The sequence below is a fragment of the Saccopteryx leptura genome, chromosome 2 (genome assembly GCF_036850995.1).
Source record: "Saccopteryx leptura isolate mSacLep1 chromosome 2, mSacLep1_pri_phased_curated, whole genome shotgun sequence".
Taxonomy (NCBI): domain Eukaryota; kingdom Metazoa; phylum Chordata; class Mammalia; order Chiroptera; family Emballonuridae; genus Saccopteryx; species Saccopteryx leptura.
The window spans coordinates 48,262,398-48,276,910 of NC_089504.1; the positions used below are offsets into that span (position 1 = coordinate 48,262,398).

The 14,513-nt window shown below is 43.0% G+C and overlaps 1 protein-coding gene across 10 annotated transcripts in view; it reads right to left on the bottom strand.

The window, feature by feature from the left end:
* The window catches only part of LOC136394585 (transducin-like enhancer protein 4), a 151,895-nt gene that overhangs the window by 4,144 nt on the left and 133,238 nt on the right, over positions 1 to 14,513 (bottom strand). For all 10 annotated transcript variants that reach the window (XM_066367939.1, XM_066367938.1, XM_066367942.1 and 7 more), the window contains 6 exons: positions 13,407 to 13,539; positions 12,624 to 12,817; positions 12,081 to 12,157; positions 3,388 to 3,637; positions 2,063 to 2,310; positions 230 to 377 (listed from right to left, as the gene is read on the bottom strand). In XM_066367939.1, coding sequence (XP_066224036.1) covers positions 230 to 377; positions 2,063 to 2,310; positions 3,388 to 3,637; positions 12,081 to 12,157; positions 12,624 to 12,817; positions 13,407 to 13,539 — 1,050 coding nt within the window. The remainder of the gene's footprint in view (positions 1 to 229; positions 378 to 2,062; positions 2,311 to 3,387; positions 3,638 to 12,080; positions 12,158 to 12,623; positions 12,818 to 13,406; positions 13,540 to 14,513) is intronic.

A 14,513-nucleotide genomic window follows, 5' to 3' on the forward strand; every position in this document is an offset into this window, starting at 1 on the left:
TATACAGAGTAATGGGTTTTGAAATAAAAACCTGCTAAAAGCTTAAATGTAAGAGATTTCTTACTCCTCCCATAATATATAGCACTATATTTTGATAGGAACCATGGAATATTCAGCTATCTAATCAGTGTCAGAAGTGACTTTGTCTCATGGTAAGGGGCCGCCCTTAAGGATATCATATATTTCACAAAACCATGGCTTCTGACCCGACACAGGCTCTCAAGCACACCTGCGAGGTGAAGTCGTGCTGCTGCAGCTGCCGGCCTTCGCGCAGGTCCCAGGACCTGACCGTGTTGTCCAGGCCGCCCGTCCAGAGCTTGGTGCCGTCGTTAGAAATGTCAATACAGCTGGCCCCGTCTGTGTGGCCCTGGAACTGCCTGGAATGTCAAAATGGAGGGGAAAATCCTTGAAGTTAGTTTTTCCGTGAACTCACTTTAGAATTCCTCAGCAATCAATTTCACTGCAGGCCTTATTTGTAGATTTCATTTTGCTTTATTACGTTTTCTAGTTCTTCAAAGTAATAACCAAATATATACACGAGAGAGATTGAAGTTAAACTGAGAAACAGTATTTCCTGTACTTTTTATCCTTAAACAGGAAGTACTGTATTTTCCCATGTATAAGACGCTCCTATGTATAAGATGCACCTTAATTTTGGGGCCTGAAATTTGGGGGAGGGGAAATGTATTACATAAAGTTACTGAACTCAAGTTTTATTCATCATAAAATTCATATAACTCCTCGTCACTGTCAAAACTCCTATCCATTAGCTTGTCCTCATCTATGTCTGATGACAAATCACTGTCTTTAACAATAAGTGCATAAACAAACGCAAAAAAATGGGAAATGCAAGTAAAAAAATGTACAGCCCCAAATATTTTGGAAAAGGGTGCGTCTTATACATGGGGAAATACGGTACTCAAAATTGACACTAAAACACATACAACTGATAGAAAATGTCTCCAACGGAAACAAAAGAAAACACTGTGGCATGCATGTGGATTCATCCGGCCACTTCTCAGACCTACTCTATTACTGTGACAGGAAAGAAAGAACAGAAGAGGAAGTAAGGAGTCTTTCCTCCTGCAGAGCTCTGGGGATGGTGCAGGGAGCACGACCCATCCTGCCAGCGAGCACCACCACCACCGTGCGTGACTGTGCCGCCCTCAAGGAAGCCCCATGGAAAGAACTCTGTGACTCAGCTGCCCCAGGGGCTGGTCCACTGTCCAAAGACACTGGGGGGAAGAAGGGATTCGAAGTAGTCCCTCATAAGAGCCTTTTACAAACGGAACAAAGTGATGACTATTTTGTTTTTGGAATCATATTCAGAGCTTAGTCCTGACAAATCTCTGACAGACAGTACATGCCCCCAACTTGTAGCTAGGTTTGATCACAACCTTCTCACACCTCTGGCTTCCTGCTCTCTGGTACTGACCTGTGGAGACTTGTTTGGGGCCTTACACATCAACACCATCCTATACAATCTCATTTCTAAACAGACATCTTGGTTATATCTATGCATCCTTAAAAGTACAGACTTTTTCAGGGTGAACACACCAAACACATGCCTGGGCCCACAGTAGGCACGTAATGATCATGCTCTGAAGGATAGGACGTTTCGGATACATATGACACCAAGAACAGCACCACGCACTGGGAACCTTCTCAATGAGTGCTACTGACAATCGTGATTTGTTAGCAAGCACACAGATGGCAACTTACAGATACTTAACGAGCTCATGAGGTCATGGGAATGTTATGTACATTAATTATGTAAAAGTGACCTCATTTTTTTAAAACCTGAATTAATACTGTTCAGTACAATGTCAAAAGGAAAAACAAAAAGCAGCCTCCCCATTTGTTAAAGTTCAAATACTACAGAAAACAAGATTTTACGTGAATAATTTGTTTCAAGTATCTTAAAATGGGCCTACTCTTAACAAATTTTAGAAAGATAATTATACTTCATCTGTAAGACAGACTGACACACATATAGATCTCTGGCACAATGTGGCACAACCAGCTCATCCTCACGCCTTGGTGAGGAATCCTGCTGACCCACCTCACCAGCGTCTGGTTGTGCAGGTCCCACACGGCGATGTTGCCGTCGCTGCAGCAGGAGAAGCAGACCTTGGAGTCGGGGCTGATGGCCAGGGCGTAGCAGGCAGGGGCCGAGGATGTCAGCTCTGCCTTGATGCGCGGGGTCGGGGCGGCCAGGTCCCAGATGGACAGGGTGCTGGCTTCGCCTCCCACAATTAGGGTACGACCATCGGGGAGCAATCGGCAGGAACGGATGTAGTTATCCCTGTTCTGTAGAGACAAAACCATCAGGAGATTACTCATGAGGAAAGGAAAACAGCATTAACATAAGAGCAGAAATCCATAAAAGTATTGTGTTCCCTCCTGGTTTTAATGAGCCATTTTTACTTATGACAATGATAAAGTGGATTAATGCTAGAAAATTACATGAAATTAGGGAAGTACTTAAACTTGATCTACAAAATTTAGCACTGAGATATTTAATCTTAATTAGCATATAAATGCAAAGATCTAGACCCACTCCCACCGCCACCAAATCAACCAGCTCCATGAGTCATTTGCACACACTGGCGCACATGCACATCAGTGCGGCAACCTCGAGCCCTGGAGCAGCCACGTCTGGGTGCATGCACCCTGGCCGGGCAGAGGTCCTGCTACTGCTGCCAAAACTGTCAGTGGGAAAAAGAGACCTAACCGTCTCTTCCTTTCACCTGACCCTGCATTACATGGCTAAAGCAGCGTAAGACACAGGCAAGACATGATCAAGTAGGGTTAAACAACAAAAACAACAATTTCCTCCCAGTTCATGAGGTCATGGGAATCTTGTATACATTAATTATGTTAAATTGACTTAGCATGGTGCTATATAACAAAAATCCTAGTGCTGGTCTAAGGAAGAAAGTCAAGTAAAATTTCTTTAAAAGCTCAAAACAAATATCCAGGAAACAATAAAGGGGTTATGGGGTATCTCGTGTCTCACATGCTGTATTATGTTACTCTTGTCTCACAATGTGACAGATTACAATAGTTAGGTGCATTCTCACAGAAACCACATGGGCTCTAAGAAAACCAGTCTGCCTGCTCCCAGGCCCTGGGCCGGCTGAGTGACAGCTGTCCTGGTGCAAGTGTCATGTGAAGACCTGGATAATTCTGCCTTAAGGAACTGAAAGAAGACTTGCCTCTCCATCAGCGCTCTAAGTCTCCAGTGAATGACCACAAACCACTACAAAAACAACACCACGGCCCCCTTGGGATCAATACCGTGTGCTGCTTGTACATCCTACTCTCTCACTGCCCGGCCTATTTTCTAAACGAAGGTGGAAGCCCTGTCCATCCATGTTCACTCACCAGACAGTCGAGCTGAGAGACGGGGCTCTTATTGCCGGGGTGGCTGATGTCCCAGACCTTGACGCAGCCCTTCCCTCCCGTGTACACGTGTCTCGTGGGGTTGCTGATGGTCACTGCGCACACCACCTCCCCGTGGTTCAGGGTGTTGATCTGGCGAGCGTGTCGGGGGATGCCGGGTCCAATGAGGGCGTCGGGGGGGAAAGGGACGGGCTGCATCTGCCCGTCTGCCGTCACGTGGAAGGAGTACGCTCTACAGGCAGTGGAGGGGAGGGAAGATGGGGAGGGAATGTAAAAAGTGCTACTTAACTGATCTGTGTTATGAGGTGAAACAGAATACAGTTTCAGTGCTACTTATGGTCTGAAAATAAGTCAAATTTACTTAGTACAGTGGAAAGAACATAAATTTCTGGGTCACAGAGCTAGATTAATCAAGTCTCAGGTCAACTCTTCACCTGCTGCTGTGTGACATTAGTAGTTACGTGGCCTCTTTAAACCTTTAAAATCTTTGAAATGAAGAGACTGCTGCCTATACTTCACAGAGAATTAAATAAGACAGCCAATGTCCAATATAGTACCTATTCCTTCAGAGCACTCTGCAAACATGCACTGCCTTCTATTGTGAATAATTTGGAAGCCTATGATGAGATTTTGCTTATAGATCATTTCACACCAACCAAGAATTAGTACTTTGAGATCAATAAGCCAAAATTATGAAGCTTTAAGCTGTCTCCAGGCCTACATGATGAAATGGCAGGCATGCCAGGGAAAAACAAAAACAAACAAACAGAAAAAACATTCTGTCAGAGTCAACAATAACAAATTCTAGCATCTAAAATTGTAATTTTAGCTGACCAGGCGGTGGAACAGTGGATAGAGTGTCAGACTGGGACACAGAGGACCCAGGTTCGAAACTTCGAGGTCGCTGGCTTGAGCGCGGGCTCATCTGGTTTGAGCACAGTTCACCAGCTTGAGCCCGAGGAGTCACTTGCTCTGCTATAGCCCTCCAATCAAGGCACATATGAGAAGGCAATCAATGAACAACTAAGGTGCTACAATGAAGAATTGATGCTTCTCATCTCTCTCCCGCCTTCCTGTCTGTCTGTCCCTACCTGTCCCTCTCTCTGTCTCTGTCAAACACACACAAATAAATAAATAAAATTGTAAATTTAAACGATACTGGAACTATACAAAGTGTCCTGTGTGACTGCTCCATAGGCCCACCTGTGAATATCTATCAGTAGCTCCATCTCTCCAGTGAAGTATTTGGTTTTAAATGCAACCAAAGTTGGAGCATCTCCCTCAACAGATATCTCTCTTCTCAGGACACTGAGTCAGGGAGAGACTTTTGTGCAGGGCAGTGACATAATTCAGTTCATGTTTGAAAGGCTCATTCTGGTTGCCGGGTGAAGTGTGGCCTGCAGGTGGCAGATTAAAGGAAGGAAAACCTGCTGGGGGCTAGTGCAGTCATCTAGCGGGGAGGCGAGTGGCTTTTTGCTTGGGAGACTGGGAGAAAGCCGGGAATAAATTTGCAATTCAAAAAATTACTCTAGCTGGCCAAAGGTAGAGGAAACTGTGTTAGATGGGACATTTATAAAGAGTTTATTTATTCATTATAGAGAGGGGAGAGAGAGAGAGAGAGAGAGAGAGAGAGAGAGAGAGAGAGAAAGGGGGAGGAGCAGGAAGCATCAACTCCCATATGTACCTTGACCAGGCAAGCCCTGGGTTTCGAACCGGCAACCTCAGAGTTCCAGGTTGACGCTTTATCCACTGCGCTACCACAGGTCAGGCCATAAATTTTTTTATTATTATTTATTTATTCATTTTAGAGAGGAGAGGGAGAGACAGAGAGAGAGAGAGAAGAGACAGAGAGAGAGAAGGGGGGGAGGAGCTGGAAGCATCAACTCCCATATTTGCCTTGACCAGGCAAGCCCAGGGTTTCGAACCAGTGACCTCAGCATTTCCAGGTCGACGCTTTATCCACTGCACCACCACAGGTCAGGCAAGATGGGACATTTAAATTTCGAAGGTGACAGACATAGTGAGGGGTGATGACAAGGTCTTTGTGAGTCTGCAAGTAGGCTACAAAGGTTGTGAAGGGCAGAAGTTCACTAGAGATGACGTGGTCTGCATCCCAAGATGAGGTTACTGAGGGACTGGCCTTGTAAACAAACACCAGAGTCCCCAGGAGGACGGTGGGTTCTGCTGGGAGAAGATCCTGAGCCAGTGCCAAGTCCTTAAGAAGTTGGGGAAATTTCCCCCAACAAAGTGGAAGAGCAGGCAGAGGCCACTGGCACAAGCCTGAAAGGCACAGGGTTTTCCTAAAAATGTATAGGAGTTCATTTCCAGAAGAGACCAGAGAAGCAGGGGGCGTGGGGGCTGGGGGTAGATGACGACTGCCATGGCCTTGGGGACCGCGGGTTAGAAGGCAGCAGTGGATGGCCCCCTCAGGCCGGGAGGGAAGAGGGGTGAGGCTTACAGAGAAAGGCTGAGCTTCTGAGAGATGACAACTGAGAAAAGGGCTAACTGATTTAGCAATTAAGAGGTCATAAAGACTTAAAGAAAGGGAAAGAAAGGTTATTACAAGTTTAGATGGTGTTATACATTCATAATGATAATTTACTTGAAAATGTATCCCTTTTCTCCTCTAGAACCACTAAATAGTTTTTAAAGAGTCTTGAGAATTTAAATAGTTAAGAAACCAGACATAAAATTTCTTTTGAGGTTTTCAATAGGACAATTCTTCAGTTTAACCATGACCACTCCATGAACATCTACTACAGGAGGGATCCCCAAACTACGGCCCGTGGGCCGCATGCAGCCCCCTAAGGCCATTTATCTGGCCCCCCTGCTGAACTTCCGGAAGGGACACCTCTTTCATTGGTGGTCAGTGAGAGGAGCACTGTATGTGGCGGCGGCGCTCATGTACAGTACTACTTCCAGTGACGCGAGACGCACACGTCATGGCTCTGGAAGCGCGTCATATCACTTGTTACGGCTAGCAGTGACAAATATGGAACCAGACATTGACCATCTCATTAGCCAAAAGCAGACCCATAGTTCCCATTGAAATACTGGTCAGTTTGTTGATTTAAATTTACTTGTTCTTTATTTTAAATATTGCATTTGTTCCCGCTTTGTTTTTTTACTTTAAAATAAGATATGTGCAGTGTGCATAAGGATTTGTTCATAGTTTTTTTTATAGTCCAGCCCTCCAACAGTCTGAGGAACAGTGAACTGGTCCCCTGTGTAAAAAGTTTGGGGACCCCTGTACTACAGGATACAGCAAAAGTAGATTTATAATTGTGAGTACGTGAAAGAGTTTATTCTTATATTATTTATCAATTATTATGTTGTTTTCCATATGAATAACTGTAAACCCATATTTGCCCTACTCTGAATGTTACTGGAATTTTCTTAAGAATAGCAAGAGCCTACTTGCATTAAGACATAATGTGCCTATTTGCTACAAGTACTGTATATGTGAGATACTAATGACTGCAAAACACAGAGCTCTGGTACATACTCTTCATTAGATTTCAACAAACTCTTCAATGTGTACATAGCAATGAGCACTGGAATTAATAACAACAGCCAACCTTTCTAGAAATCAAGCTATCCAAGCTTTGAGAACTATTCTTTTTCTATCCAATTACATGCATCAGTAAGCACACCCCATATCCACATACTCTGACATGTGTCATGCTAAGAATACAAAATCAGGTAAGACATGGCCTTGTCCACAAATGGCTGATTGTCTAGGAAGTGTGATGAGATAGTACAGAAGTGACTATAATAGCAGGTGGAAGATGCAAAGCAAGAAGTTGTGTGGCGGTTCAAAAGGAAAGTCAGAGCTTCTACTTCAGGACAGACATGGTACTAGAAATGGATTTTACTGAATGGGAGGATTTCACCAGGGAGGAAAGAAGATAGAAAAACAAATGAGTCTGAGACATAGGGTGGGGCTAGGGTGGGGCACAGTAGAGAACAAGGGCTCTAAAATGAGGGGAAATGATCTGAGTAATTTCTGGGTTGGTTTTAATTCAGGGATTCATTTATTCAACAATGACACTTTGGTAAGTGGTTGGAAGAGCATATCCGAGCACAGTCAGATGAACTATATCCTAAACATATTTATACATATAAGTCAATATATAATGACACAAAAGGGAAGGCTTAGAATGCCCACTGAGACCATCTTTAACGGAATTTAATGAAGGACCCTTAAAGATGGCAAATAAAATCAAAGGGAACTGCAGGGAGCGCAAACAACTTAAGGTGAATTGGATATGGATAAAACCTTAGTGGGAGAAAGTGCAAAGGTGACTGGATAGATCATTTAACAGAAGCTCTCTGCCCTGGGTATTAACTCCAGGGATTGAGACTGTAAGCAAAGCCTTTACAGAGTGACAAGGTGAAGAGATGCCCTTTGAGACACTGTTGCTAGAATGAGATGGATAATGATGAATGGTTGGTATTCATGGAAGTGATATCAAAATGATGAACAAGAAACACTGCTCATCAAGAGCCCTCCTCTGTCCCCTGCCTCTTCCTCCACCCCGACACCTCCTGCCCCGTCCTGCCTCCCCACCCTTCCCTATTTTACTGCTGTCTTCTCTTTATTCTCTACTCTCAACTTACTAATATTGCATTGATGCTGTAATAGCTTCAATTAATAAACATTTAGTGGTTGAATGCAAAAGACATTTGTAAAATGAAGGTTTTGGGGGGGGTAGGGAAAAGGGGTGAGAGATTACTGGGTAAAGCCATTCACTTGAGTAAATTTGGTAACAAGGACTATGATGGGAGGGGAATAAGAGACAATGATCTCAGTAATCTAGATGAAAGGTAACAAGGGACCTGAACTAGGAAGAAGGGAAACACGCTAGAAGAGATACAGAATTCCACAGGACTGAACTCAAGAGATGTGAGGAAGGAGCCAATAACCGAGTTTCTGATTTCAGGAAAAAAGAAACAATATTAGTAGTTACTGAAAAATGGGCAAATTGAGAAGAAGTTCAAGTCTGGGAATAGATCTGGTGAATCTGGTGAACTTGAAGAGGAAACAATACATACTCAAGATGCCTAGCTGAGATGTCCAGAAAGAGCACCAGAGGGAGAGGGTACAGGGGCCAGGCAAGTGAAGCCACTGGGAGCTAAGAGCGGCTCTCGAAGGGAAGTGCTGAGGAGAACAGAGGAAGTTTGGACTTTCTGACACAACTGTACTTCAAACAGTCAAGGAAACTTCAAATCATTCTTTTAAAACATGTGCATCACAATCATTCTATTTGGTTCATTATCTTTTGATGAAAAACCAGCTTAAAGAAGGTCCCTGGCCTTCCTACAGTCCACCTCCTTTACCCTCCCTCAGAGACCCAATTCTGTCATGTTACAGTCACCTTTCTCATGCTTTGCAACACCTTCTCCAAGCTTTCAACGTCTCAAGGTTAAACTAGACCTTGATTTCCCAATTAAAGGTTTGGCTATTATACTTTATAAAGTCCGACAGGAAAGTAGGTCCTGTAAGTGTCGTGTGAACCCACTAGTAGTAGGTTAGCCAGTCAACAAATACTTGACGGTTTATGTGCCAAGCATTGCCCCTATTTTTAAAAAAATCTTGCTTTATAAAAACAAATAAATACAAGAGCAAGGAAAAAATTCTAAATTGTGAGCAGCTCCAAACCCATAAATCTGAGGTCTTTTGTTATGGCTGAATTCACAGGCCATAGCCTATAATTAGTACCAGAGTTTTAATAGAACCATTTCACACTATTTATAGAAGCCTCATTTAAGTAGAGGTGAGAGAGAAAGTCCCTTTTTGGCTTATGTTGAAATTGAACTATGTTGTCATTCCAATTACACATTGAGTGAAACTCTTGCTAATTCACCAGAACAGACAAGAAGACCCAGTGTGAATTATCAAGTATATTATCCCTGTATGCGTAAATGAACGTGAATTTATGTCCTGATGCCTTGTTCTATCAAGACATACCAGTAACAGGAATACGGAGGCAGATTTACTCAATCTTCTCTTCTCTGGCCATTTCTGCCCCACTACAATATGTTCCATCCCATAAGAGGTTGAAAAACTGATAAAACCCTGGGGAAAGCTGACCAGAAAATAATGCTGCAGTTGACTGAATAGCCACCATGTACCAATCAGGGCACTAACTGCGTAATACATTGTCTTATTTCATCCTCACGTTCTCCTGTGAGGCGGTGCCAGCCCTGGGTTACAGGTAAGCTGACTGAAGCTCACAAAGTTAAGAAACTGCATCAAGCTCTTCTCTTTGTAGTTGTCACTGGCAGGGTCAGAACCAAAATTGGATCTGCCTCACTCCAGAGCCCATACTCGGTGGACCACACCACACTCTCTTTGGGGATTCCTGCTGTTATTTGCCTATTGCACTAGTTGTGACTCTCACTCCCAAGAACAAAAATTCTCAATCATCCTCCAACTCCTCCCTTCACCCTTCCAAAAGGATTTCAAAAATTTTATAATGCTAAGAGGCAAGACGGGGGTGGGGTGGGGTAGGGTGGGGTGGGGGGTCGAGGAAGGGAGGCCAGTTCAAGGTTCAGAAGTACCACCTGCGATTCTACAGTGGTTCACCTGGCTCACATCCCCTAAATCAAGGCTGTCAGTGCTGTTTTAAATATACCTAACACGTTTTCACCCCCTGTGGCATCAAGGCAGAGGCTGAGAGAAGCACCACCTCTTCTGCTTTGGTGGTCATAACATAGCTGTGAGTGCAACTGCCGGTTAACGGAACGGTGACTGCAGTACCTGCACACTTCCCTAAGGGTCTCCTCCATCCCCACTGCTTCATATGGAACTCTCACAGGTATTTGAGTTGATTAATCCTTTGACCTTGTTATTTAGTCACTGCTTGCAACAGACCAAACTTTCACCTTCAAATACATCAGAGTTCTTGGTCAACAAGATTCGTCGGTCAGTAAACAACTATTTGCAGAACATACACCTAAGCACACAGAATTTTATGATAATTGATTATACTTTTAACTCTCAAGGAACTTGAAGTCTAATTTGTCTTGCCTCCCCTAATAATCAGTCAAATATTTACTAAGCAACTTGACTATGGTTTGATCCAATAGAAAAGTTTCAAGTCAAATTTGTAAAGCAGTAAGTTACAGAAGAAGTCTGATGTATTAGGTAGAAAGTGAAGAAAGGGTCAAGGTCTGGAATGATTACACTGAGGGGCAGGCAACTTGGGGAGAGAAAGGGGACACAGAGGGAACAAAAAGGTGACAAGTTCCTGAGTATATAGTTAGCAAATATGTAAATAAGAAATGGAAGGTCAGAGAAGGGACCTTCCTTTCCTTTCTGTTTTTTTCTCTTTTATCCATACATCCAAAAGGTACAAATTGTGACCAACAACTATGAACCAGGTGCCATTCTACACACTGAGCTACTTTTGTAACTGAACAGCAAAGAGTTCTACTACTCTGCTACCGTGGAACTTACATTCAAGTGTGGAGAGATAGATAATGGCTAGAAACAAGTATAAAAAAAAGCACAAGGAACAGAAAAGAATGATGATGGGAAGAAAGAGAAGGATACTATATCAGAAAGGGTTGTAAGGGCAGAACTCCCATAAAGTGACATCTTAGCAGAGATCTGAAATGACACAGTTGGCGCAGTAGACCTGAAATGTGCAGAAAGGACCAGAAAGAGCCAATACCCCACGGTAAGTAAGCCAGGAGGGCGGCCTCTGAGAGAATGGGACTCAGCACCTACTGAGGGCCACGTTTCCACAGCAGAGGACAGGTGAGAAAGCACTAGAGGTTGAGGAAGCAGCATGTATATGGGATGTATAGTGACAGACAGGATGCCAATGGAAAGAGCAATGAGAATAAAAAACACATGTGACTAACAAGGCAGGAAGGATCTGCAGGGATGCTTCCTAAAACAGAGGAGAGAGAAAACTGGGATTTTAAAGAAAAAGCCAATGTTATTTTATAGTAAATACTTTGTATCTGGGAAGATGAAGCCAAATAGCAAATAGAAGTGTATAACAGGTAATAAGTGTATAACAGGTAATAATTATTGATAGAAGGTACGCTGGATTGAAATGAAGGATGTGGAATGAGATATGGTGAGATCAGAATGTACAAGAGACTGGAACAATGCCGCATGTGAGTTTTGCCTTCACGACTCAAGGGGGCTATGAAAACAGGGGCTCCAAATACCTCCTCCCAAAACAAGAGGCCAGCTGACAACTGAGCAAGCCACCTTCTCCAGAAACACAACTGAGCATAAAACCGTGCTTTCTTTTCTGCCTTTTAAGTTTGGTATGTCTTTTCCCAACATGCTCAAATTTTGAGCATCCAGGTTTGCATATAAGCCTCTTTTTTTTCAAGGCAACAAAAGAATCGCCTTGAAAACAGTAACAGATGTAGAGAAAACCTGACTGCTAGATGCCTCAGCAATTTGCATTTCCATATTAGCAGCTCAAGATTTTAAGTTGAAAACACAAAATCCCACCTCATTACTTCTTTCCTTATGCTAAGGAAAAATGGAAAATAGTCTACTTTGCAAGGAAAAAAATGCGAGCTGCGGGAACTCCCCTACACTGTCTAGCAGTGCTCAAAGCCTGAAGCGCCAGCCAAGGCCCAGCACGTGGCCCGGCACGTGGCCCAGCACGTGGGCACGGGGAGCAGGGGGCAGAGGGACTCACGGTTTTCCTCCCGGAATGCCTGTCAGGTTTGGGGGTATTGCGGGTACGCGCATATGATGGTGCGGATCGAATCCAACCTAAAATTTTTCACAAGCAAAACAAAACAGACACAGTTACATTTAGTCATTTCATCCTACCTCCGTATTTTGTCTAAAACCTGGAATAACAGATTCTTTAAAGACAAGATTTTAGAAATATATACAGAAGTATTTATTGATGAAACGATGGTATGTTTATGATTTCATGATAACATTGGGCATAGAACATACATAAAATATACACTAATAATTATTCATGCTCATGATGGAAACAAAGCATTCACTACATTATTCTGCTTGCTGTACTTTTGTAGGTTAAAAAGTTTTTAATGGAATATAAAATTTAAAAAAATCCCTTCACTACATAGTTCTCATGATATAATTACATAAATTTTAAATTATACACATTATAAATAACTCAAATTATACAAACCACATTAAACAAATGTGTATGACAATCCTCCGTGCTCTGAAACGTTCATTTTGCAAATACCCACAAACGTACCACTGGTGATCTCCCGTAGGCGGCGGCGGCAGCGGCGGCAGCAGCAGCTGCGCTCATCTGTGGGGAGATGTTGTGCAGCCCTGCGTAGGCAGCTCCAGGGCTGGTCAGCTCCCCATTCATCCCAGCGTGGGGCACGATCCCAAAGGGGGTTGGATATGGACAAGGAACTGCCATCGGGGTCCTTAGGCTTGAGGCTACAGAGCAAAGTGGAATGAGGAAAGAGAAATATCAAGAACACAGGAAATAGTCATGAAGTAAGACATTCTCATTTACTTTAAAAAAATGGAATTGATGAGGCCCTGGCCAGGTTGTTCAGTGGACAGAGTGCCATCCCTGAGTGCCTTCTGGCATGCCAAGGTTGCAGGTCAACTCCAGTCAGGGCACAAAAAGAGAAGCAACCAATGAATGCGTAACTACATGAAACAACTAGTTGATGCCTCCCCCCCCCCCCCCATCCCTTCCTCCACCCCCATCAAATCAATGGGGGGAAAAAATCAAAAACAAAACCTCCCCAGAATTGATGGTTCAAACAAGCTTGTTTTAATATCCTCAAAAGTTATTCAAGCCTTCATCAGAGCTCAATCATTCACTTTATTTTACTAAATACCTACTATGTGCCAGACATAGTAGGTGCCAGATGTTTGGTTTGGGATAAATAACTTTGTCATAAGCCATTCAATGCTGGTTATTAATATTCTTAATGGATGACATCTTTAAACTGCTTTAATTGCTTTACAAAACAAGCAACTTAAAAATATATAGGAAACCTTTTTTCTTACTAACCTAAGGGGTCGACGCCTGGCGGTTTTCCAGGTATAGGCCTCAGTCCAGGAGTGGAATTACTGCCTGGGGTGGGTGCATCGGTTCGTGGAGTAGGGGTATTGGACTTTGAAACAGGAGTAGTAGATTTTTCATTCTAACAAGAGATGCAATAAGATACACTGGCAATGAGAACACAATTTTAATAATGATGTTTTAAAAAGGTAAAGAAAAAGGAAAGATAAATGGAAACAGTTCTTCAGCTTAGGCCTTTATTTTCATTAATTAATTAATTAAAAAGAGCTTTAAAAAAAGAGAAAAAGTTCCCTGAGACCACAAAACCAATGTTCAGGAGGACACACACTGCGGCTGAATTTAGGGTAGAGCAGATCATTTCCAGGAAACTGCCTAGCGTCAGATGGAGACAGACAAATCACGTGTCCCAAATTATGACCGCCACTTGCTGGTGGCTTTGATTTAAGATTGAGTGATTGGAGCTGGGCTCCTGGGTGGACTGTTCAAGTCACAGGGGACTTTCTGGTAAGCAGGTCCCAGTACAAAGATCCAAGCCTGAGTCACCATACAGAGCAACAAAGGAGCTGCCATTACAAACAGGCCAAAAGGCCAGAGGGAAACAGAGATAAAGACAACCTAGCTTGCTGTAAGCCATACCCTCCAAATTCACAGACAAACTGACCAATTTTATCTCCTCTAGCTGTGAATTCAACAGGTTATTTAAACCCTGAATTTTGTCATTTTGTTGTTGTTAATGTTATGTTACAAAGAAATAACTGGTGAAGAAAAAGAAAGATGCACCACAAAAAATGCAATTAACTACACAGCCATAGAAGAAGGGGTTATGGGAGATTATCCTGACTTGCCAGCAGTTTCATTATGCATTTGTGATTTGCGGTCTGAATCAGGGTAGATTTTTGTAAATGACAGATTTCTTTTTAGGTAGAAAGGGAAAATTATTGCAGTCATACATAGCTTGGTAATTCAAACAAAGCTACTAGCAACAAAAATCACATCCAAGCCAAAAATCAAATTTACCATAAGCCACAGGTGACAAAACTACCTTTGTAACCCCAGTGTGTATTCCTCCATTTTCAGATATTTCACTCAATTTCC